General features: G+C 38.5%; 2 protein-coding genes across 3 annotated transcripts; one reads left to right on the top strand and one right to left on the bottom strand.

The window, feature by feature from the left end:
• Window positions 1–1359: 1359 nt before the first annotated feature.
• On the top strand, window positions 1360–15924 carry TUBE1 (tubulin epsilon 1). 2 transcript variants are annotated; one of them, XM_058836804.1, is made up of 12 exons: window positions 1360–1429; window positions 1503–1576; window positions 3358–3410; window positions 5561–5615; window positions 6171–6286; window positions 7280–7401; window positions 8692–8879; window positions 9689–9864; window positions 10656–10796; window positions 12300–12440; window positions 13318–13492; window positions 14544–15924. In XM_058836804.1, the coding sequence occupies exons 1-12, from the start codon at window positions 1405–1407 to the stop codon at window positions 14700–14702; spliced, it is 1425 nt and encodes a 474-aa protein (XP_058692787.1). In that variant the 5' UTR covers window positions 1360–1404; the 3' UTR covers window positions 14703–15924. The 2 variants fall into 2 exon arrangements, with proteins under 2 accessions (XP_058692787.1, XP_058692786.1); XM_058836803.1 differs by having other exon boundaries at window positions 5558–5615; window positions 14544–15923.
• CCN6 (cellular communication network factor 6) lies at window positions 15920–23917 on the bottom strand. Its single transcript, XM_058835701.1, has 5 exons — window positions 23867–23917; window positions 20290–20608; window positions 19687–19929; window positions 17041–17234; window positions 15920–16639 (listed from the first exon to the last, which is right to left on the bottom strand). The coding sequence occupies exons 1-5, from the start codon at window positions 23915–23917 to the stop codon at window positions 16358–16360; spliced, it is 1089 nt and encodes a 362-aa protein (XP_058691684.1). The 3' UTR covers window positions 15920–16357.
• Window positions 23918–25265: the final 1348 nt, after the last annotated feature.

Here is a 25265-nt window from a genome sequence, read left to right as displayed (position 1 = left end):
AAGTTTGGACCACTTCAAAAAAACATAGAGAACAAAATTAAGTTATAGATTACATCTAGTCCATCCAGAGAGAAATGGCTACCTACTTTCCTGATTAACATTCATGTAGTTTTACACTAATGATTAGTTTATGGAAAAGATATATTAGAGGCAATATTACTTTATTCATGCTAAACATGCCTATAACACTAAAGCCATTGGTCCTTTTCATACATTTCATACATGACACTTGAATAAGCTTGGGCCACTCAGCACTTTTTCTTAAGAATAATATGATTCCAAATAAATTTTACAAAATCAGCCTGTGTATCTATTTCTTGTATATAATGCATTCATATATTGTATTGTATAATATTTTATTTGCTGCAATACATACATAATCTTTCCAGGAAAGTTCTTTTTAAATAGCCATTTACTGTAAATTTATTTTCCCGTAGACCTACAATTAATCTCTACAGGCCACTAGGTCATGTCTAGAAGCAAATAAAGGATTAAAAATGTTATTTAACAAATTTTTTTTGTACACCACCGTTAAAAATAATCACATTGGAAAAAGAGTATTTTGTTGGAAGGTTTTAGCCATAAAACCTAATGGACTGGGTTTCATGGAAGTGCTTTTTTCCTCCCACAGGAAGCAGAAATGCCATCTGTGGCACAAGACAGCCTTCTACAAGCTTTGCATGTCCCACGTTCTTTACTGTTTTAGTCCTGGACTTCACAGTGCTGGATTAGCAGTTGGACTTGTTTGTCTTAAAGGCCTTTTCCAATTTAAACGATTCTACGATTTTGCAGCTGAGCTGTGTTGTTGCCCAGTCGTGCCGTGCTGAGACAACAGCATCCCTACACTCCTCATTTTTCCACTGTGGACAATTACAAGCACAATATGAAACTGAGCTTAATGTGCAAGCCTGGTGGGAGGGTACATTTACAACATTACTAAATGGCCGTTTTTACATTTAATTTTTAATTTGTATTTTCATGCCGTTTCGCACATTTCACACCACCTCCCTGAATTATGTATTTGGGGAAAGCAAAGCACTTCCTTATCGCACCATTTTTAGCCATAAAGGATAATGAACTGTACTGGATGGAAATCCTTCTGTTCTCCCGTACAGAGACTTTATTTGAAGTCTTTGTCAGGCCCCCTGCATCTGGGCCTCAGCCGAGACCCTGCAGCCCCTCTCAGGTCCCCCTCAGACTCACCGAGTTTCTGGAAACCTCACTACTCCCCCGTGCTGTCCCCCCTCATCCCCCCCCCGCTCCCTAATGGCACGTTCCACTCGCGGCGGGCAGGCGGCGAGCGCCCGCAGCTGAGGCAACGGTTGGGACGTTCCACCGCAGGAACTCAGGGGGCGCGGCTTCCGGGCGCCGGCTTCGAAACAGGGCTGCGCCGCCGGTTCTGCCATGACCCAGTCGGTGGTGGTGCAGGGTAAGGGGGTCGTGGCGCCCAGACCTCCCGCCGTGCCCTCCCCGTGCCTGAGCCGTGTCTCTCCCCTTTGCAGTGGGACAGTGCGGGAACCAGGTGGGATGCCGTTTCTGGGACCTGGCGCTGCGGGAACACGCCGCTGTCAACAAGGTAGGGGCGCCGCTGGCCCGGGGCGAGCCGCCCTCGCTGCCTTCCGCGTTCGTCGCTGTGACTGCGGAGCGCTGTGTTTGTTTGGTTAAACTGAGGGCGCTTCACTGTGAGCACAACCACCCCCAGCTTCTCGTGCCGTACGACTAATCGTGAAAAAAAAGCCTAGGGTGAACTATCAAGCGTCCTTGTTAAGTCAGAGGGTGGGCAGCCACCAGCCGTGTGAAGTTTAATGGGGATCGGCGCATCCTGCGCCTGGGATGGGACAACGCTGGATGTACGGACAGGCTGGGGACATAAATGAGAGCCTGGAAAGCAGCGCTGTGGAAAGAGACCTGGGGGTCCTGGTCAGTGGCAAGTGGAACACGAGCCAGCAGTGCCCTGGCAGCCAGGAGGGCCAACCCTGCCCTGGAGGACATCAGGCACAGCATGGCCAGCTGGGCAAGGGAGGGGATTGTCCCGCTCTGCTCTGAGCTGGGGTGACCTCACCTCCAGTGCTGGTGGCAGTTTTGGGTGCCACAATATTAAAAAAAACACATTAAGCTGTTAGAGAACATCCAAAGAAGGGCCACGAGGAAACTGAAGAGTCTTGGGGTAAAACCATACGAGGAGCAGCTGAGGTCACTTGGTCTGTTCAGCCTGGAGGAGAGGAGACTGAGGGTCTCATTGCAGTCTGCAGCATTCTCATGAGGGGAAGAGGAGAGACAGACACTGATCTTTTCTCTGTTGTGACCAGTGACAGGATCCAAAGGAATGGCCTGAAGCTGTGTCAGGGAACATTGAGTTACATATTAGAAAAAGGTTGTTCACCCAGAGGGTGATTGGGCACTGGAGCAGACTCCCCAGCACCAAGCCCGTCAGAGCACAAGAAGCATTTGGACAGCACTCTCAGGCTCCTGGTGTGACTTTTGGGGTGTCCCTTGAAAGGCTGAGAGTTGGACTCTGTGTTTCTTCTGTGTCCCTTCCAACTCAGAATATTCTGTGATCACTAACTCTGGTCAGCTTTTTCCAGCATTTCCACACTGAAAAGCTCAGTGTGTCTCCCTGCGTCCAGGCATTAGCTGGTCTGAGACAGTTAACAACACGGTAGGGGCTGTTCAGTGCTCATACTTCGCCACTGGCAGTAAAGCTAAAGAGGATGCCCCCAAAGCCCACCATGGTTTTCCATGGTTAGCTCATGCCATGACTTCCTGTACGGTTTTACTGACCAAAATAGCAACATGAGGGCGTAAGATTGTGCTGAATACCTTGAACAAAAACACACTTTTCTTGCTATGACTATAAAGCACTTAAGGTATTTAAACTTGTCAGATCTCTTTAGCTTTATGTTGGGTTAAGTCATTTTCTTGCTATCCCTTGGCAGGGAGTTCAGGAATCAGCGTGATCAGTTTTTACAGAACTCCATTGCCATTGGTATCAGAAGCATGGAACCCATGATGAGCTGAGAGTTGTATCAGTGATGAACTGAGTCAGCAGAAGAGCAGCTCTTCAATTTTTAATAATTGCATTGGGATCTTCAGTAAACTGCTACAGTTGCTTAATCCTGTGCTGAAAAATTAATTTCCTAGTTACATTCTCTTCTCAGTTTTTAATAACAAGCTGATGTTTCAGTGAAATGTTCTTTTTAGAGCTGACTAGAACTAGCTGGATTCAATGGAGATGTTCACTCAGTTTCAAGTGGTGAGGTTTGGCAGATGTCCTTCAGAGGTCCCTTCCAACTTAATTTATTCCATGAAAAAGCACTGAGAATTTTTGACATTACACATCATTTTGTTTCCTTTTAGAAAGGAATTTATGATGAAGCCTTAAGCAGTTTCTTCAGGAATGTAGATACACGGTAAGTTTTGATCCAGTAGTTCATGAGTTTACATGGTAGATCAGCGCTTATGGTATCTTCTTTTAACCTAAGTTGTGGTTTTCTTTAAGTCATATGCATCTTGTGCTAGAAAAAGATTTTGCTGTCTTATGTTCTTCTCAAAACAAAAACAAAAAAATCATTTTCCTTATCTTTGAATTTCCATTATATACTTCAGTAGTTAAATGTGTTGAAAGTGTGTCGGTTTGTTTTCCTTTCCTCATGTACCAAACATGGACAGTCGAGATCTGATAGCTTTAGCCACTGCAGATAAAATTCAGATTGTGTGCCCTCTGAATACCAACTGAGCAGCATTTCTTGAAGAGTTGTAAGAGGAATTGTATACAAGATAGTCAGAAAAAACTTTTTCTTGTTTAGAAATTTTTAGAAAAAAAATTTTTATGTCTTATTTATCTGACTATTTTGTTATCCAGAGTGGTGTCTATAATTGCTTTTTTATAAGTTAACGAATTCATACCTTAAAACCATTCAGTCATCTCTTATCTATCCAGTTACAAAAATCCTTGCAGTTTGCAAGAAAGAAATGTGTACTTGGGATAGCCTGTTGCATTTTAATCAATAAAAAAATTTGGATCAACCTCTGTTTCCTTCCATTATATGAAAACGTTGCAGTACAGCAATGTGATTTTAACTAGAACAGCACTGAAATCCAAATTACTTTGTCTGAAATTTTACCTCTTTGAAAGAACATTGCAAATGTATTAAAGTTTATCATCATCATTCCATATCAATATTTCTGACACCTTTTCATTTTTTGAATCAAGAAAATTCGATCATAAAAAATGTCTGCTTCTGTATGTGCCAGACAAAACCTCCAAATTTGTAATTGACAGGTTGCTGCAATAGAAGCATCTGTTTTCTCTCTCAGCAACCTGGTCGAGTGGAAGGTGTCCCTGCCCATGGCAGGGGGGTTGGAACTGGATGATCTTTAACATCCCTTCCAACCCAAGCCATCCCATGGATATAGGAATGTTGGGATTTTTTTTCAGCAATTGAATCCAGGTGATTGAAAGTATGATCTGGCATGAAAGACAACAAAGCCAACAGTAAGAGAAAGAAATGTTCTGGGCTTGGTTCTATTTCCTCTTTGAATTTTGTTAGGCCCCGAAGAGAAATTCTCTAGGTGGATTTACTGGTGCTGTAGCGTACTCCTGCAGGTATTGTGTAGGCTAGAGGAGTCACATGAGCGTTGGAGGCTGCTGTGAGCTGCTTACCTACTGAGAAGTGTCCAGAGACCATCTTTGCTTGAGAAGCTGGAAAATTCTTGAGTAATCCAGTGCAGCCCTGGGCTCTTTGCCCCTTATTCTTGATGGGATTCAGTAGTGAATTTTAGCTGATGTTTTGTGAATATAGTGGCAGTTAAATGTAGAATGGTGTAAGACATACTTTAAATTTTGGTTTGCCCATCTCCCAGATGAGGTAAATAATGGAAAAGAAAATAAGATCAATCTTCCCAGCCTTTTTTTTCCCCCTTGTGCTAAATATAGTTTGGCTAGACCATAGTATCTCATCCTTTGAGTGGGAAAAAATGTGATTCTAACATAACATATAGTCTGCTGTGTTGGCTCAATGCAACCAGTAGTGGGAAAGAAAGAAGATTTAGCTATGTCAGCCCAGCAGGATTTTTGAACTGGTAAATCATAATAAGCAGAATAAATCAAGCACAGCACTGTGCTGGTGCAGTTACAGAGCTTTCACACCTCGAGCACAAGCACAGTGTTGTACTACCCCCACTGAAATGCTCATGGGGAGCTTTTTTGCATTGTTTGATGTGGATTCACATATCATGTGCTGATAAAAGATAATCCTTCCTAATTTTGGCAATGCTTGTAGAATTGCTTCAAAGCAGAGGCTGTATCTGAGAGTAAACTTTCATGCTTATCTTTCATCTTCTTGAAGTAATGTTTAGGATAATTCTGATCGAGATCATGTCCTGTAATTGTATTATTTTCAGGAATTATGAGGTCTTAGCATCATGCTCAGGGTGTTTCTGTTTGTTTGCATTGTCATAGTCCTCCAAACACGAAATAGATAAAATTTTATTGTAGTATAAATTTTATCCTACAAATCTGATCTTAGATTTTTCTGTTACTATTTTTTTTTTTCAGAAGTGGTGATAATGGTCCTGATATTTACAAAGGAAAAATCTGCTCTTTAAAAGCACGAGTAAGGCAATCTATAAAGGTCACTCTTTTTACATTGAATATTTATGTCCAGCTGTGTGGGAATTGTCATGAAGTTCTTAAAATTGCACACAGGTTTAAATACTGCTTTGAACAGTAAAATTTCTAATATTAACTTTTATTAATGCAGTAATACAGTTTGCTGCCAGTCTTGTTGAGTAATTTTATTGGGATTTTATTTAAATTATTGTAGATACTATCAACTGAGGATTTGGTTTCTTTGAGCCACTTTAAATGATTAAGAAGCAAAGAAACATAAAAATGTTTTAATTTTTTTATTCCTAAGTAGTGGGGCAAAACATAAAATTTTAACAAAATTTTATCATCTGAAATGCAGTCCTATCAAACAACTATTAGCAAATCAGCTAAGGTGAATCTAGTTGGTCTCCTGGTTAAAAACTGGGGAGGGAAAAAGTTTCTCTGGAGCAGAGTAGAAACAGAATTCCTTTTGTATTGTAAATAATTTCATATTTCTTTGTGTGATTATTTCAAGGGTGGTTTGCTTACTGACTGATGTAAATTCTTTCCATTCTCAAAGGCTCTGTTGATTGACATGGAGGAGGGTGTGGTAAATGAAATTCTACAGGGACCATTGAGGGATGTGTTTGATAGCAAGCAACTTATCACAGATGTTTCTGGTTCAGGAAACAACTGGTGAGAACCTCTTTAGAACACATTTCTTGGCAGCTAATTAGATGGTATTTGAAAGGGGAAATGATAACATAGCTTTGAGTCTTCTGCACCTGGAGAGCTGCAGCATTTTACTAGCAAACTTGGAGTCACTGTTGCCTGGAGGAGGGCTTTGAAAAGGCTCTTACAGAAGAATAATTTTGCTGATATATCATTTTATCTCTTTTTTTTTCTCCTTAGTTTTTGATTTTCTTTACAAAAGAACATGCTTTTTATTTTTGTTTCTTTGGCATTCAGCTGCTTTCATTGCTTAGTCGAAGCCATAATCTAGTTTGAGACTGTGCAGCTACTGTGGAAATGAGATATATGAACAAATGTGCTTCTGGTTTCTAAGCACTGCAGAGTCTGGCTTTGTGCATATAAACTACAAATTACCAAAAGAGATATTCAGAAAAAGATTGATTAACATAATGAATTCCAAATTTTCACAGAGACCTTAAGGTACTCTAATTCAGTGCACTACAGACTGGAAAGGAAATCACCAGCAAATGTACCAAAAGAGAGTGCAATATGGGGAGTAAAAGAGTCTTTACTATCTATTACTAGACAAGTGTGTAGAAAATGGGCTGTTTGGGGGGTTTTAGTTACTAGTAGCAACTGACTTGCAGAGTACTCAAAAGATGATCTATACACTTATTACATAGGGATATCTTTACTGTTAAGGACTATGTAGCTTTCATTTCATTACTACAATTGGATCATGCCGTGTGGAAGTTTATTTCCTTTTCAGTACAGAATAATAAGTGCATACTCCAGAGTTGTGAACTTAGAGCTGTTTGTATCCTCCAAGTTAAAACCATGTCCTGACTTCCATATGCTCTTATGTTGTCACAACTTAAAAACTCACAGATGAGGTGTTGCACCCAGCTTTGGACTCTGAACTCTAACATGTCACATAGAAAAACTTTAAAGTTTGATTTTTGGGGGTGTGTTTTAAAGTACTTTTCTTATCCTCAGGGCTGTAGGTCATAAGATATATGGCTGTCAGTACCGAGAAGACATAGTGGAAAAGCTGAGAAAAACTGCTGAACATTGTGACTGTCTACAGTGTTTCTTTATAATTCATTCCATGGGAGGTGGTAAGTAATCTTTTTCATGGGGAGTGTGATTGCAGTAGCCACAGATGAAAAAAAGAAAATACATGGATCTTGAAAAGAAAAACAATATAATAATCTATATCGTTCAGAATGCCGATTTTTAAAAAATTAATATAGTATAATTAAGTGGACCTGTAGTTATTTATCACTTGTTTTGTTAGAGCACTGAGGAGCTCTAATGTGCTACCCAGATCCAAAATGAATCTAAAATTCTAAAGATGAGGCAATGAGATCAAGACAGATACCAAAGACATACCCTGAGGTATTACTGATCAGAAGAAGGGTCAGTGACCTCTGAACACTGACAGCATAGTCATAATCAAGTTGGTTTTAATTGTGGGGAGTTTTCTAAAAAGCTTTGAAGGAGACTTCTAATGTCGTTTAACTTCAGAAAAACTTTGTTTTTCTGTTTTCCTTCCACGTAATTCGCTTGAATCTGATCTAGTTACTTTGTTAATAAGCCAAAAGGGAGAATCCTTTGCAGTGACAATTTTGTCATTATTACATTGCCATCAAGCCTTCCTACTGCAGAAATCTGAGACTAGAATGCATTATAACTGGTTATGATGTGGAAAAAGACACAGAAAATAGCTCTTAACTATGAAGCAAGGATTTTGTCAAGGGCCTTTTTTGTGGCCATTTGCTTAATTTCAGAGACCCTGCAGGTACTGTTTCTGTTATTGTGAAAACTGCTGTCTTGTTCATAGACTAAATTGTCTGCCACTGAGAATGTAGCTGGATATTCAGAAAAAGACCACAGTTCAATTCTCTGTTTTGAACTCAGGGCTGCGTGCTTAGTGTTAATGAGGAAAAAAGCCTGTGTGCTGGGGGGCAGGGGCAGTTCATTTTTTTACTGAAGAATGAGAAAATTTCATAAAGAAACCGTAAAAGGAAAATAGTATTGTTTGGGAAAGTTCAAAGCTTTTAAGCAAATGTTGTGTTTCATAATTCAAATTAAAGAATTGAAAACAAGAAGCAGAAATATTAGGTCAGAAAATGTTTGCTATGTAATGGGACTTCATGGTTTACAGAAATTTTTGAGAGTGTATACTTCATCATGATTGTCATACTGTGGGAAATAATTTTATTATTTAATTATTTTCCTGTCTGGGAAAAACCTTCCTGCCTTAATTACCTTTGAGTAGCCTCTACTGTCAGCCAAATGCTTCAGAAAATATTCATTAACATATATAATTGAAAAGTTGTGAGTTTTAGAGCCTAAGATAATGTGGGGAACCTGTCTTCTCTCATTCTGTCTTCATTCATAATTAGGGACAGGATCTGGTCTTGGAACTTTTGTACTAAATTTGCTTGAGGAGGAATTCCCGGAAGTATACAGATTTGTTACTTCAGTTTATCCATCTGGTGAAGATGATGTTATTACTTCCCCATATAACAGTGTTCTGGCTATGAAGGAGCTTAATGAACATGCAGACTGTGTACTACCAATAGAGAATGAGGTAATAAATAATATTCTATTTCTGTAATTTTTTTATTACAGAATAATAGACAGTGGAAGTGTCTCTTCCTTTTCAGTACTGATTTACGTACCAAATCTCCAAAAGCATTATTTCACTTTTTAGAGTAATAATTGAACTTCTAAGTCACTTGCAAGCTTTTGAAATGAACATGGATATCACTAAAAAGTTGCTCTGCTCCTTCAGAGTAAGGTAGAGTGAATTTTTTCATGAGTATTTCAAGGTAAACAGTGAAAAGCTTCTTATTTATGAGGTAGAGTGTCTTCTATTCTTTTAGCAATCAATTTTTGCATAGTATTGGTAGGGCCCTGCAAGGACCTCTGACTTCTCCAGATTCCAGCAAACTTAACTGTGCTGATTAGTGATATGGGAATCCTAGATATACCTGACGTTGCAAAGTGCTAGACTCATTTGAATCGAGCTTCGGTGACTGTCTTGCTGTTTATTTATGAAAAAAGGCAAGAGAAAATGAAATTTAGTGAGAGACCATTTTTTTTTGCTTCAGGTGTTATCTTCTAAAACTGCATTTTAAATTTTCATACGGATTTTGAATAGTTGAATAAAATTCAAACTTTTGAGTCAAGCTGTGTATATATTTGTGATATGTAAGGCACAGGCTTTTAGAAGCATTTCAGTCAACTGGAATTGCTCGAAAGTTAGACTTAGATGTATCAAAGGTACAATCTTTAACAGTACAATTCAAGATTATTAGAAATTAAAAAGTGCAGTACTGAATTTCAAAGTTCTGTACTCAAGACTACTGTGCTTTTTTTTCGCTCTCTCTCTCCAAGTCTCTGTTTGAGATAGTTAATAAAATTCATCAGATGATCAATTCTGGAAAGTTAGGATCAACTGTGAAGCAAAACAGCTTGGTAACATCAAGGGCAGGGAGTGCAAAAACGCTACAAGAGAAGCCATTTGATGCAATGAATAACATCGTAGCCAACTTGCTGCTGAACCTGACAAGGTAAAGTTACAGGTTATTCCTCTGTAACAAAGTGGGATTGTTGGAGGTGGTATGTGCAGTAAATATACAGCCTGCATCAACTTGAGTAATATTAACTCGTTTTCATTCAATATGTCTTCTCTTTTTAAGAATTGGTTACTAAATGCTAAAGTATTTGGAAATACTCAGATTGTAATGGTGTTGCTTTAGCCATGATAGTCTTAAAACTGAAATACTTTTATAGGCAGAAGGATATTGCCTTCCACTAGTGCTTAATGGAGCCCATGGAGGTTTGCCTTTCTAGGCCAGTTGCAGTATTTTATAAATGTTGTCAGATCATTTCTGCTTGTAAACTGTCTATTGCTGCAAGAAATATACTTCTGGACTATTGGCCTGTTTTTCTTTTAAGCAGATTGTCAGGAATGCTGAGTCACATGTGTTTTATTATAGCCTGTTTAGTAAAAGTGATATCAATTAACTGGTAATAACCAGCTGGTATTGCTTAACCAGTATTAAGTTGTATTAAACAATATTAATAATACTGAATCAGTGCTAAAGACTACAACTGGGAAACAAGGAATTTTTCTTGGTAATTTATTGTTCTTTAATGGGACGTGTAAGTAAATAAGACATAGCACTGTTACTGCCAGATGTGAAAGTTTTCTAGTTATACTTGAACACTTGCTTAAATGCTGTGTTGTTTTATAGTTTTATTGTGCAGAACAGCTGAAAAATAGATTTAATAGAAGTTTACCTTATAGAAGTGATTTGCTTAGTTTGTGCAGTTTCATAAAAGTTTGTTAATTTTTCAGCTCTGCTAGATTTGAAGGTTCCCTAAATACGGATCTCAATGAAATCAGCATGAATTTGGTTCCATTTCCTCGACTTCATTATTTGGTTTCAAGTTTGACTCCTCTGTATACACTGGCAGATGTTAATGTTCCTTCGAGAAGGTAAAAAAATATATTATTAGAGTTTCACATTTAAAGCTTAATTTCTGATTTTTCCGTAGTTTTCATTTAAAATTTGCATTCTGTAGCAAAACTAAGGGTGGAAGTTTTAAAACTTGTATGTCTGCCATATTTTCAAATTCATCCTGCTGATTTATGGAACATCTGTTCTCCCTTTTCTCTGCAATGGTTGATCCAGTAAACTTGACATCCTTTTAATCTCTGCTGGAAGTGTTTCTATTGGGAAAATGTGTTACTTAGAACCCACACCAAAAGTTCTTTTAAGTAACAGTTTGCACTTGACTGACAAAATACTCTAAAGACAAACAAGGGATTAACTAGGCTCTTTGGGGAAATAACAGTGTCTTCCTTCAGTCTAGAGATGCAGTGAGTGCAGTGAGCCTATTTAACATCTTATTTTAATGATAAGCTGATGTGTCAAATTTTGTGAAATATTTATCCCTCTGACATAGCAGAAAAAATACGAGTTAAAATAGATTTTACTGGGTTTGATGGAGTGTGTTCTGTCAGCAAGAGGCCCAAACAGTGTTAGAGACAGCTAAGGGCAAGTGACGCAAAGTGGAGAAGAGGACAGGTCCACACTTATTTTCCAGTAGCAAGTTGTGACAGATCTGTTGAAAACATACCTTGAGGAGACAGTGCAGGGCTGGAGGGAAGGTAGCAGACTATGAGGAGATGGTCTCAAAGATGTTTCAGAATGAAGTGGGAACTCTAATATATTCGTGTCCTTTATTTTTTTGTAATAGGCATGTGGCAGAGGTGATACAAGAAAAAAGAAATAGAGATTATAAATCTACAGCATTTGAAACATGGAAAGAATAGCTGAGATGTTGTGGGTGCATGGAACACCATCTTTAGTATCCGTAGTACAGGGAAACTTGGTTAAGGAAGTGAAGAGAGAAAGAATATAATCTGCAGTGTCATCTTTTAAAGCAGTCATGTGTGATAAAATTAGAATAAGTAGACTAGACAAGTATGTATAGCCTGTCTTTTCCCAAATCATTAATCAAAATTAACACAGTTCTATGACTCATTGATCCTTTTAAATAATGAAGTGTAATAGGCAGATAATCAGTTCTGTAAAGATCATCAGCACTTTGATATTTCTTGTCAGATCCTTCCTAGTTAGATTGTCCACTCAAATTGCCACATAACCAGAACCCCAAGTAGTTAAATCCTTTTACAGATTTTTAAGACTTTGTAACCATTGGCCTCAAATTGCCTTTATAAAGGCAACTTCTCTGACTAAACAGTGGCTTGTAACTTGAGGGTAAGAAAAAAATGCATCCAGTATGTTTTAAAAAAACTTCTAATGCCAACCTATGTACATATAAAGGTTTGAATCTTTCCTATCATTTATGGTCCTGGGCTAAATGTACCTTTATCCAGAATTTTATGAACTTTTAAATCCTGAAGGTGGGCATTCTGTAGAACTTTTCGTATCCTACTTTACTAAGAGTAGATAACTGTTTTCTTTTCTCCCAGGCTGGATCAGATGTTCTCAGATGCATTTAGCAGAGATCATCAACTAATTCAAGCAGATCCAAAGCACAGCCTCTACCTTGCCTGTGCACTTCTTGTTCGAGGAAACGTGCAGGTTTCAGACCTTCGCAGAAATATTGAAAGGTTTGTAATACCACACAGAGTAGTCATAGCATTTGTACAGAAACCGGTAGCTGTTCAGAGCATTCCAGCTTTTCATTTGAACAGTTTGAATACCAAATTGATTTACTTCAACGCCCTTTTCTAAATTTTGAAGAGAAGAAAACATAATTAACTTATATAATGGGTGAAAATAAGTCATATTATTCCTGGACTTCCAAGTAAAGGGAGGTGCTACTCCTCTCTTTCTCCAAATTGCAAAAAAAAAATCAAAGCCCAGCCTTCCAGGGGGTCTCCCAACAGCAAAGGAGTAATGAGTTCGGTAGTAGTAGTTTGTTTTTGCAGGACAGAGGGCCCTTCTCTTTCAATGGTTACTATCATGTAGGTAGGACATCATCTTTATTTTAACAGCTCTGTGCTGCTAGCACCCATTTTCTACCTTGAACACTACTGAGCTGCATAGATGTAACAGGAAAGGCAGGCAGAATGGAATTTATAGGCAGACAGGTGCATGGGGAAAATCTCTGGGAATCTAAAGTATTTTACTTATTTCAAAACTACAGATGGACTGATTGCCCCCACACAGTATTAATCTGCCCCTTTACTAAATCTCAGAGTGCTTGCAGTCCCTTTTATAGAAACAGGTACTCATAACTTCACTTTTCAAATCCCAATGCATTGAATTAACAAAACACAATTGATGTTTGCAATTTAAATTTAACACAGAGATACAGTGGTTTAGTCTGAAGTCTAAAATATCTTATTCACAGTGATAGTTATAACTGTCCTCCTTAATCTTGAGTGCTTAAATGTTAACTTTTTCAGACTGTTAGTTGAAACTGTTAGTAGTTAGCCTTTGTGTTCTTTATATTCCTTAGATAACTAAATTTTTGTATCACAGGTTGAAGCCTTCTCTTCACTTTGTCTCCTGGAATCAAGAGGGCTGGAAAACTGGTTTGTGTTCAGTACCTCCTGTGGGCCATTCCCATTCCCTTCTGGCTTTAGCAAACAACACATGCATAAAACCAACTTTCATTGAACTCAAAGACAGATTTATGAAGCTCTACAAGAAAAAGGTGCAACTGTTATCATTATTAACATCCATAGTCACGAAACATTAGCATATTGCGTTATTGAAACACAGACCTTAGTGTCATGAAGGGACTGTCTATAATTAACAGCCCAAGGGCTATATTTGTCTGACCAAGTGGTTCAAAGCCCCATACAACCTGACCAAGAGTACTTCCAGGGATGAAGCATCCACAGGTTCTCTGGGAAACCTGTTCCAGTAAAGAATTTCTTTCTAATATCTAGTCTAAACCTTGGAGTCCACCAAGCTTTCTCTCACTTTGCTTCCTCAGCAGGACAGGAGAAAAGTACAGTGAAAAACTTGTGGGTCAAGATAAAGACAGGGAGAACAGCCACAGTTATTGTCATGGGCTAAACAGACCTGACATTTGGAAAATTAATTTAATTTATTGCCAATAATAGCAGAGTAGGATGGCAAAAAATAAAAACAAAACTGAAAACACCTTCACCTCCACTCCTGCTGCCTTCTTCTCAGCCTCAGAATTCCACTTATGTTCCTTCTTAGCTGATCTTAGTGTCTGCAGGGCTGTTCCTCTCACAATGTCTTGATTCTTCTCTCTCTCTCAGCTATTATGCAGCATTTTTACCCCTTTATAAATACGTTGTCACAGAGGCATTACCAGCATCACTAATGGGCTCAGCTGTGGTAGGTCCATACTGGAGCTGGCTGGGATGGTTCTGTTCAGCATGGGGGCAGCTCCTCACAAAAGCCCCCCCTGCCACCCTGTGCTCCCCTTGCTACCAAAACCCTGCCATGTAAACCCAATCCACAGCTGGTCAGGCATACCCAAGAATGCCTGGGTATGAAAAGATGAGCGTTTGAGAAGTCAGTAATATCAACTGTGACTGACTAGGGAATTATTCACAAAGTTACCAAGTGTTTAAACAAGGGATGTCATGGTATAAACCTCTAAGTGCTGTTTCAAAAGTGCTTGCACTCCCCCATTCAGTATAGTTTAAATGGTATTTACGGAGCCAAAGAAATCAAATACCAAGAAAAGGATAACACTGATTTTTATTTTTTTTTTATTCTCTTAGGCTCACCTTCACCATTATCTGCAAATAGATGGGATGGAGCAAAGCTGTTTTTCGGAAGCTGTATCCTCTTTGTCTGACCTAATAGAAGAGTACAATGAACTGGATGCTATGAAAGATGGGCCTAGAATAGATCCTTCAAGACTGAAGATCGCTGTTTAAAGAAGGAAGAACTGATTTTAAAAACAACAACAACAAAAAACACTTTCCCTAAGCATCCAGCTGCATCAGTTAACCAGAGTGACTTGCAGCATGCTATTGTAATTCCAAAGTGGGACCAGCACAACAGCTTCCTTACCTTGAGAGTTGTCATTAAGTGGTGAGCCATGCCTGTAAGAAAGATTTGAAGGCACCTAATTGTGGCTGGTATCAGTAAGGGCAGTAATCCTAACTGTGGAATAAATTGACACACAATATGCTGTGAAGAAAAGAAGGAGAGATTGTATGTAGCAGTCAAAAATATAATTCTTCTCTCAGACTTTCAACTTACAGTAAACTAAAGGTAGGTCTTGCTTCAAAGAAGGATCACCATTGATAGATTTAGTTTTTAACAAGTGACTACGAAGAGAAGCCCATGTAGTCTTCTCAAAGATGAAAGCAAGTCTTTAATGAAACTGCTTTCTTACACTTTTGCAGTAGACATTTCAGAATGCTCTAAGCAATGTTCCACATTTTAGTATTTCTGCTTCTATGTTGTACTTAGCTATATTAGAGCATTCTCAGTTGATATCAAAATGGGAAATAACAGAAAATTCCAAAAAATAAATTTTGTTTCAAGTATTATACTTGGAATATTAATTAATATTTTCATGATTCATATTCATGAATGATGAGTTGCACTTGATAATGGGATGATACAGAATACCTCTGAGTGAAACATGCACTTGTGATGAAGTTGTAATGACTATTTGGAGAAAAATGCTTATAGCCTTGAAAGAATGCAAGTAAAATAAATGTTTTAATATTTATAGTTATCAGGGTAAGCAGCTTTTTATATTACAGTAAAAACTTTTACAAAATAGAATGTACAGATATTTTGCAGTTTCCAGTTGCTTTCCAGTGAACTGTTACAGATCAGAATGGATTGATATAATGATTTCTTGAAATGTGAAGTCCTAGCACAGTTGGAGTGGATATGTACGTAAGCGCAATTTTGAATGTATAAGCCTGTAAGTATTCAATAAAGTATTGTGATAATATTTGTTGAGAGCATTTTTTAAGAAAATGTTCTAAAAATAGCAATTTTCTTAAGTCTTGCTTCTATTATCTGCAGTTGCCCAATTATTTGTTCCTTTGCACATCCAGTGTTTATATCCATAACACTAGAGAAAGACTATCTGTTGCAAAAAGCAGTCTGAGTTTAAAGCTGATGACTTTTGTTTCCAAACAGCATTGATGTGTTTTACTATTGCAGATGTATAGCAGAAAAGGTTAATTTAAGAATGAAGAATGATAGATGAAGTATTACAGGGCAATTTTTTTCTTAATAGGTTAGAGCAGCTATTTGTCTTTGTGGGCAAAAACTTGTTCCAGCGGGATATGAAGCTCTCTTGCTGTGCCTTTCTTAGTTACCAAAAGTTCTTGTTGGAGTACTGCTGGTGTTAGATACATCCTCCTCAAGAATGTATCTCCTGATGTAAAAACAGTTACATTTAAAAAGATGCCAACTGGCGTTTTACAGGTGCTAGTTAAAAAATGAACGGATAGTCATGTGTGTATTTTCATTATAAACACTGCTGTGGCAGGGGGTTATGCTGACTCTTCAAGGTGTAACTGTGTTGTTGCACTCCATGTGTTATAGTCAATGGTGTATTTTGTCATAGGAGTTTGAGTTGGGAAAATATATCTCCCGGAGCACTGCAAATCCTCTGACACACACACGATGTTATCCACATCATCTTCCACCTGAAGAAGCCTTCGTTGGGACACTCAAACTGCACAGTGATCATTTTGGACTTATTAGGGATGCAGCACCTCTTGTCCAAGCACACTCCACAGAAAGTTAGTTTGTATCTTTGAGTAGTTGAGCATCCAGAAAAAACTAGCTTCTCTGCTGTTGGAAGCTGGAATGTTGGTTGACATGTTTTTCCCTTTGGAATCTGTAATATTAAAACAAAGAAAACTGAACATTAAAAGCAGATCATGTAAAACAAAGTTGCAACATTTACGTAGAAATATCTTGAAATTTACTCAATCTGAAAGCTGCCTGATTTTTCCTTTGTCATCAACAAATAGAAAATATTTTGGGAGTGACTGTGCATCAGGACAGCATTAGCAGCACTTATATTTCAGGACATTATATTCTTTTGTTTGAAATCGCACATCTGTGGTTTGCTATTGAAACATGAACACTGATAATAGAAGACATAGAAGACTTACTTTAAAACCCATAAAAAAGAAAGAAATAACTATTTTATTAGTACTGGCTAATACATCCATTTTTCCATTATTTCCAATATTTTAATTTTCTATTAGGAATGTATTTTATGCAAGAAAATACCTTTATTTTCTTCAGCATATTGGTCAGACAAGGCTGAATGAAGCATAATCTCTTTTCTTTTTTCATTTCACATTTTCTGTTGTCATTGGTCACTCTGCTGGATATGCCCATGCCACAGGTCCTGGAACAGGGTGTCCAGGGAGTTGCCTGTATGAGGCACTTTTTCTTCAAAACTAGTGGTAAGCTTCTGTAAGCTAAGACAGCAATATTTTATTTATGCAGCCCCAAAAGGTTGAATTGAAAATACAAGGATAAGAATTTGATTTCTGTTTATGAAGGTATTTCTGTAGGCAAACCTAAAAATGAGAAATAAAATTTATACAAAATTCAGCTGAGCTGCAGTTAAACTTTGCTAATACTGGATACTCAGATCCTAGCCAGGACAATGAAATTGCATGTATTATATGACCTTCCACTTTAATGAGATGGAAATACTGTGTGAAAAGAGTTAATTGTGGAATTTTTATGAAATGTTCAGATTTTTTTATTTTAGGCCAAGCATAGTTTGTAAAGGCTGCTGAGAACATTAATATTTGTGTCTTTGTCGATTGATAAGAGTTTAGGTTTTGTATCGAGGAATAAAATTACCCAGTCACTTTCAGATATCACTAAAAATCCTGAGAACTGGATTAGGTGGAGTATACTTTAAAAAAACAACATTGCAGTCGAAGGGTTCTACAAAAAAACTATGTAGAATCTGTGCATTTATGTAAAAGCATGGGCAGAATTACCTGGAATTACCATAACTGCTATCTACTTGGAAAGTAGACAGCAATTTAAGGATCTCATTGAAGCCAGCAGTTTAAAAGTCTGACACAAATCTGCTATAAATAAAAGTTAAATGGTTGATTATGCTTGGTACATTAAAGTATGACCTAGTTACATCTCTGTGTATCTGAATTAGGTAAATCAAATTGAAATGGAAAGCCAGAAAACAAGTAAAGAGGGGTAAAATGAAACTTACTATGCACTCTAACAGCAAAGGGACTTTTCAAAACATATATTAGCCCATTGAGCCATCTGTGGAATTCATGGACAAGTTGACAAGATACTTCTGCTGGACTGGGAAATGGGAGGGGGAAGGTTTTACTTGGAAAAAAAAAAGAATTCAAGGTGTTTTTCTTCAGAAGATTCCCAAAGAGCAGCATCCTACAGCATGTACAGCCACCATAGGGACAGGTGTTGGGTCCCTGGACTGAGCCCAATAGAAAGTGTGATTTCTCAGCTGTGTGTCTGCTCTCAAGGCTATGCTGTGCAGCTGATCCAAATTCCAGAATAAATGATGTCATGTTGCAGTCAGTGAAGGAGTTACTGAAGGTTGGACTTCAGCTTTTGGATCTGCTGAAGGACTACAAGGTAAATGGCTTAATGATGTTCTTCAGGTATTGAAATACATTAATTTGGTTTGCAGTGAGATGTATTTCAGAGGCTCATATGGTTTGGTTGACATTGTTTTCAGTGCATTATGGTCTCTCTTCAATTAGATTAGCACTGTTCTCTAGAAGTTAAATCTCTCTTCACTTGAAGTCAGTTGCTTTACCGAGTATGTGTTTATACAAGACATTAAGTGTACTTCTGGAAAAAGGCTTTGATTTTAGATGTAGGTATTGTATCATAATTCTGAAGTAAAGATGAACTTATTTTTTTTTATTTTGGCTTACTTGCGTGACCACTGCTTACATGTGAGAACTTGTCCTAACTGGACTTCAGATTTTGTAAGCAGGTCTGTTTGCCTGCAGACTGATCAATGTGCATCTACTCAGCAGCCTTTGATTAAGTTTTTCTGATAAGCATTGCAATCAATAAAATAAATAGTTTTATTTTATTTATTTTACTGATCCATGATGGTGATTCCATTTGCCACCAAATAAATGGCTCTGCTTTCTGGTACCTGCATTAGCTGTAACGAAGATGATTTTCACCACAGAAAGTTGCACATGCATAGGGAAGGAGATTGCACAAGCGTAGCAGCTGTGGCCAGGGAAGGGCCGGCATAGCTGCTTCTGGCAATGGTTCTTCCTTAGAGTGAAAAAGAGAAGTAGTGTTAGCAGCAGAGCAAGAATGGAGTTAAAGGGAACATCCACGGACCCTGGCAGAGTTGCATGGACAAGCTTATGAATGCTTTTCATCAGACTGAATAAAGAAACTTGAGGCAACTATTATTCTTGCAGTGACCTAAAATTTGTGAATGCAGAAAAGCCACTAAGGCAATTTTTGGAGTTTTCTGCTTTCTATTGAAAGAGGAGACCTGCATAATGTTAATATATGTATATGAAAACGAAGACTGCCTAACACCACAAAGCAGGAAAAAGTGGGGCAGTTCCCAGGCTGTAAAATGGCTGCCCAGCAGTATCCCTAATTGGGCTGATCCAATGGGTAGCAAACTTCTGCAGAAAGATGCTTTGGCCAATTCCCTGGTGACAGAAGCCAAAAGCCTTTTTGCTTTTCACATTCATTAGGTTTAGAGAAATAAGTCTGTGACCTGAGAGTAACAGGGGTAAATGGGACACAACAGTCACTCTGGCAAAGGCCTTCAGCAAGAATTGGGCAAGTGCCAGTGCGCTGCCTGCCTGGCTGCTGGAGCCAGGGACGCTAAATGCAGAAAGGCTCAAGTACAGAAAAGTTCACCAGCATAGCCAGGCTCACCTGACATCAGTCTGTAGTTGGTTGATTGAAGTTGCTTGTGCTGTCCCAGGCCACAGATGGATTGTCCTGGCTTCTTTCTGCCTGGGACCCTGGTGCAGGGACTTCCTGCTAATCCCAGTGTGAATACAGGGGTACATCCAATTGTACCACTGACACACAGGCACTTATAAAGCCGGTTAGGCTGAAAGGTCTGCCCGTTGGCATAATAAACTCCATTGAGCTCACATCCTACAGCTACCACATCTGAAAATGGTGAACAACAGTTACTAACAGGGGAGGAGCACGTGGGTCTTGCTAACCAGAGTGCTAAAATGTGGTCAGTCTTTGTGACATCCACAGCTCTGTAAATTAGACATCAACATGTCTGCCTGTAATAGGCTTGTGCACAATGTGCACAACTGGTTTCACTAACGCAGCTAAGTTTAAGTACAGTCACAGCCCTACTCTCAGATTCTTGACTGAGCAGTTGGAGGACTAAATTAGGATAAATTCTTTAGCACAGAGCTGTGCAGTACCTGCAAGCAGAGTTTTCCTCTAAAACCGTTGACCCGGTGGTCCCCACCCACTTGGATTTCAATAAGGGAATGTGAAAGAACAACTTACATGCACACACGCCTGTTTCATACCTAGGCTCGTCTTCCGAATAGTCGCAGTAGAGCCCTTTGTGGGGATCACAGACATCTGCTTCATTGCAGGGCTCTCCTGCCTGCTTGGCACAGACCTTACAGCAGCCACAGCCATCCTTCACCAGACTGACCCCAGGGATGCAGGCTGGCACCGGTGGGCATCGGCATGGCCAGTGGCAAACCTCTTTGCGCTGGACTTCACCAGTTTCTGAAGGTTTATCTCCAGGCTGCTCTGGTGGGCTGTGGAAAAACTTATACACGGTGGGCTGTTTTGAGCACTGAATGCATATGTGTAGCTGGAATAGCATAAAATGAAGTCAACATGGAAAAAACTGACAAGTTGCATGAAGATAGCCAACATTTCTAATTTCACAAGATCAAAACATGAGGGAGGCTGTGAGGATTAGGTGGAAGACAGAGGACCATTTTCATCAGTCAGTGTCATACACTGAGATGTTCCACCAGTGAGCCTGGCTTACTGCTTGTACAAAACACAATTGACTGGTCTTTCCTTTGCCTTCTATAGAACAAAACTGAACAGAAGTTTTTTAAAAAGTGTTTTAAAGTCAATGGTGGTTTTATTGTAAGTATTCCTTCCTAGAAACCTTCTATCAAATTAATTAGCTTTTGATTCCTCACATTGTTTTATAGCCAGCCATAGCCCTGTGTGCCAGTTCTGATGGCAAGACCCTTTTAAAATAGGGAACCTCTTTTGAGTGTTGCTTTTGCTCCAAAATTTGAGTAGATGCTTAGGAAGGAGCATTATAATATTTACAAATGCTCTTGTGCTAGATGCAAAAAATTAATCCTAATAAGGGAGGCTATAAGCTGCACTGAGTTTAATAGGTCACTTTCTAAGAGTGCATTTATTTGCATGACTAAACCTTCATTGAATCCAGGGCTTATGGAGCAAAGACACATCTCATTAAAGAGATTTGTATCAGCAGTAGGAAGTCAAGATCTAGCCAGAATTTACTGGTTTACACATTCTGTCTCAGAATTAATGTATTTTCTTCTTCTTTTTTTTTTTTTAAAGTAAAGGAAGACCGAACTAATTCTTAATGAGCTTATTTTTCTGAAGCATGGGGGCAGATTAAGTTAGCACAGTGTGAAAGGATCTATTTGAGATAGCTATAGTCTATCTCCATTTTTTAAAAACTACAACTAAAACATAGCAGTTTAGATCTTAGCATTAAATCTTTTCATGCTGCTGATTTCAGCAGAAATACAGATCATGGTATAGTTATTCTCCACGGATGACTGGTTCTGTAGTTAAGGGGGGGCATGCACAGCACTTGGCTACTCTACAATATAGGGCCTGGGAGCCACTCTCATCACACAGCTTTCACTGCCCAAAGAGCAAAAGGGAAAGAAGACCCAGCCCCTAATCAGGTGCCAGAATCACCATCAACCTTGCAATAAAAAAATCCAAAACGTGTATCCTACATATATATTATTTTTTCTGGGCATGTGAACCCCAGTCTATCAATTTCTGTCTGTTCCTCCAAACTGCAAGGCTCTACTGGTGTAGACATCACCTCCAGCAGAGATGCTGAGGGAAAGGGGTCATTCAGCTGGGGTTTCTTGCTGCTCAATTTTCTAACTGGAAGTATCTGCAGAATTCAGCATTTCATATGTCATAGCCCAGGAAAGCTCTTGCAGCATAATTGAGCTGGCTTAATTGAGTGCAGTACTAAATGACCTTTTAAAAGCCTTTTTTCTACCCCTAATTTCCATTTTTCATGGTCATTTACAACTATACTTACGATATCTTAATCTGCAGCTACTAATGAAGCTACAAAGAAGTAGCTTTCAAGCTGAATGATTTTTAAGCTAGATACTAATTTACATAAGCAATTCATATAGTAAATGGATGTTAAACAATGTCATATGGTATTCCATGCAGTATGAAGAGGATAGTTGCATAAATGTTTCATTTGTTAAAGGATTTCTTCTAATCCTTTTTATCTAAATGCAACAATAATACAGAAACAACTAACTCAAGTATACTTTTTAAGGCAGCTAAGCCTTTCCTATAAACCATAACATTAATTTGATGGATGTGTGCATTGGCATATAAATGTTCTTAAAGGACTGTTCTGGAAAAAAGACAAGCAGGTGTTCTATACGTTTAGTATAAACTTAAACATAATTATTACTAAACATTAGTGTTTAAGACAACATGGTTGCTTTAGGACACATTTTCTTGCTGCTTCTTCCTTTAGAAGCAGAGTATTGTTATTAATTATTATTGTTACCATCATCATCATCATCAGGAATTTGGCCATATGCCAGCAATATGAGGGTTTTTTTGTGGCTTGAACCAGATACCATGTTTCAACACGGGTATGTGTTGTGGGAAGTAACCTTATGCGCTTCAACCAATATGTTTAATTTGTATTACAAATTGAAATATGCTTTAAACCTACAGCCTTCTACTTAGGTGGTTTCCTCTCCTTTTTTTAGGAAAAGGTGACAGCTAAAAGGTGTGAGACTACAAAGTTCTTAGAAAGTAAGAAAAACACCATCGCGCGAATATCTGACAGTTTTACCCATGGAATTACTGAGAACTTAGGTTTACATGAAAAATCTTCACGTATCTGTTAAGTTACAATGAAAATGTAAAGTTTGCTTGTACAGTTTACAGGTCAAATATTTTTCTAATTTGTGCTTCCCCAAGTTTCTGTACCAAAGCTATTCACATCACACAAGTCCCTTACATACTTTTCCTGATCCTATGGGCAGATCAGAAAATGACACCATTGTGTAAGAGCCCTTCATGTGTTGTTTGTTTTCCTGTGTTTTAAAGATTGAACAAGGTTAGTATGGCATAAATAAGCAAATAGCAAAATAGGCAATGTATTATGACTAATGTTTGGTTATCTTAGTCTGGCTTTAAATATGCAGAAAGCAGAGGGAGACAGCCATTTAAAAATTCTGTTGACATTCATCTTGATTGTAAAGGAAAAATACACTGTGTACACATAAAGTGGATTTTCAAAATTAGGTAAATAAATAATGAAATTGGCCCTTGACACAAATACCTTTAGAAAAAACTATCACTTAAAATTTTCTCATAAGAGACAAAATATAACACAGCCCAGGTAGCTTTCTCATTTGTAAAACTAGCCTGAAGTCAGACTGCTGTGTGCATATATATATATATTTGCAAACACATGTATACGTATATATTACGGAATATGAGCATAAGTAAGATGTTTACTTTCTTACTGCATAGGATAGTCATTTGTGCTTATATTAAAAATAAAAAAAAATTAAAAAAATAAGCAAGGTCAGTGACAATTTAAGCTTCCCTAACACTTTTTTTTTCCCACTATGTCATATTAATGTACGAAGAGAAAAACAATTACCAAAACATGACTGATGCAGTAAATAAGCTGCAAATGAAATTTACTCAGGAGTAGGGAATGGCTCTTTATTCTTTATGAAGAATTTACTTCTCTGAAAGTTAATTCATCATAAAGCAAATAAAAACTTTTAACTGGAGCAAGGTGAGGAAGGGGAAAATCTTTTTTTCTTTTTAATGAACTTACCTGTTGAGTGTAAGGGATGATGAAGATGGTGGGAACAAGGAGCCACCGCATGTTCCTGCACATTCAGAAGTGAAACTGGGAGATAGAGAACAAGCTGAGCTGTGTCAGAGGAAGCACTGAACACAAAGCTCTCCTCTGTCTCCCTTGCCAACCCTACTTTCCCCAGCACATGCACGAACACATACACGCATTCACACTAGAAATTCTCCTCTTCATACTGAACCAGCTTCACACTGAAATTTCCAACTGGTCTTCTTTTCTCTCCCCACTGGTAGATTACAGATTTTCACACCCTGCTTGATCCCATCCAGCTGATTCAGCCAGACTTAATTGAGGTCAGGTAGGGTGACATCTGATTCTTAAAATCTTGCTGCTGGAAATGCAGTGTTATTTTTAACTTGTCTTTAAATCTATATTGCAGGAATTTCTGAAATCTGAAGGGCAGAGCCCCAAATACGTGTATTTTTTGAGGTGGAGAAAGCAGAGTTTTTCAAAATTTCTAATGAATGGTGCCTAGAAAATCATTGCATAAAAATTCACAGTCAGTGCATACTCTCTAAAGAGGGAAGGAGATCCTATACAGTGTTAAAATGCTGCTACATCTTCTACACTGTTTCTTCCCACAGAATCCTAATGGGGAAGCCCAAACTAAAATGTAGTTTTCCCTGAAGTATGCACCTTGTCTTATTGCTGTGTCACTGCATTTAAGCACAAGATTGTTCAAATCTCCGAATTCCCTCCCTCTTAATATCATCAAGGTGATGTGTTTGATTTTTAGACTAACAAGTGAGGGTCTCCAGGGTAAGATAAAAGCTCTAGCCCTGCAGCAGTGGTGTTGGCGGTGCCCTGGTAAATGTTCCTCCTCCTCATTTGTCCTTGCTCAGGCACCTCCTGATGCCCTCCCCTTACTAGGGGAGGCTGCCAAAGACCTCACTAACACAGCAGCCATGTGTAGACAGAGGCAGTAGTGGGAGTAGGGAATCAAATCCAGCCCAAGCAATTCTGTTTGGCTCACAGACTTGGAGCACTACATGCCCTCTGTGATTACAAATGCAACCTGAATTGCCCCTCCAAACTCTTGAGCATTTAGCTGTAAAACACTGAAAATCTGTTTTTCTTTAGCACAATCACTTTGTCACATAACACAAGATAAAGTCCAGGCAGTACCAGGGTGACAAATGGATGCAGCAGATCAGTTCATTTCATTATGTTACTCTGGTGTGTGGCAGTCCAGACACAAGCCATCCTCGTGTTTCCCCTTGAAAGGTTATGAACATAGCACACAGGTGTCTCAAAAATCTCTTCTGCATACGATCAAAACATAGCTTCTTTCATAGAATCAGAAGATAGTTGAGGTTGGAAGAGGGCTCAGGGGATCTCTAGTCCAACCCCAGCTCAG

The sequence above is a fragment of the Poecile atricapillus genome, chromosome 3 (assembly GCF_030490865.1).
Source record: "Poecile atricapillus isolate bPoeAtr1 chromosome 3, bPoeAtr1.hap1, whole genome shotgun sequence".
Lineage (NCBI taxonomy): Eukaryota > Metazoa > Chordata > Aves > Passeriformes > Paridae > Poecile > Poecile atricapillus.
Note: the sequence above shows the minus strand (reverse complement) of the source record. Positions and strands in the feature narration are given on the sequence as shown.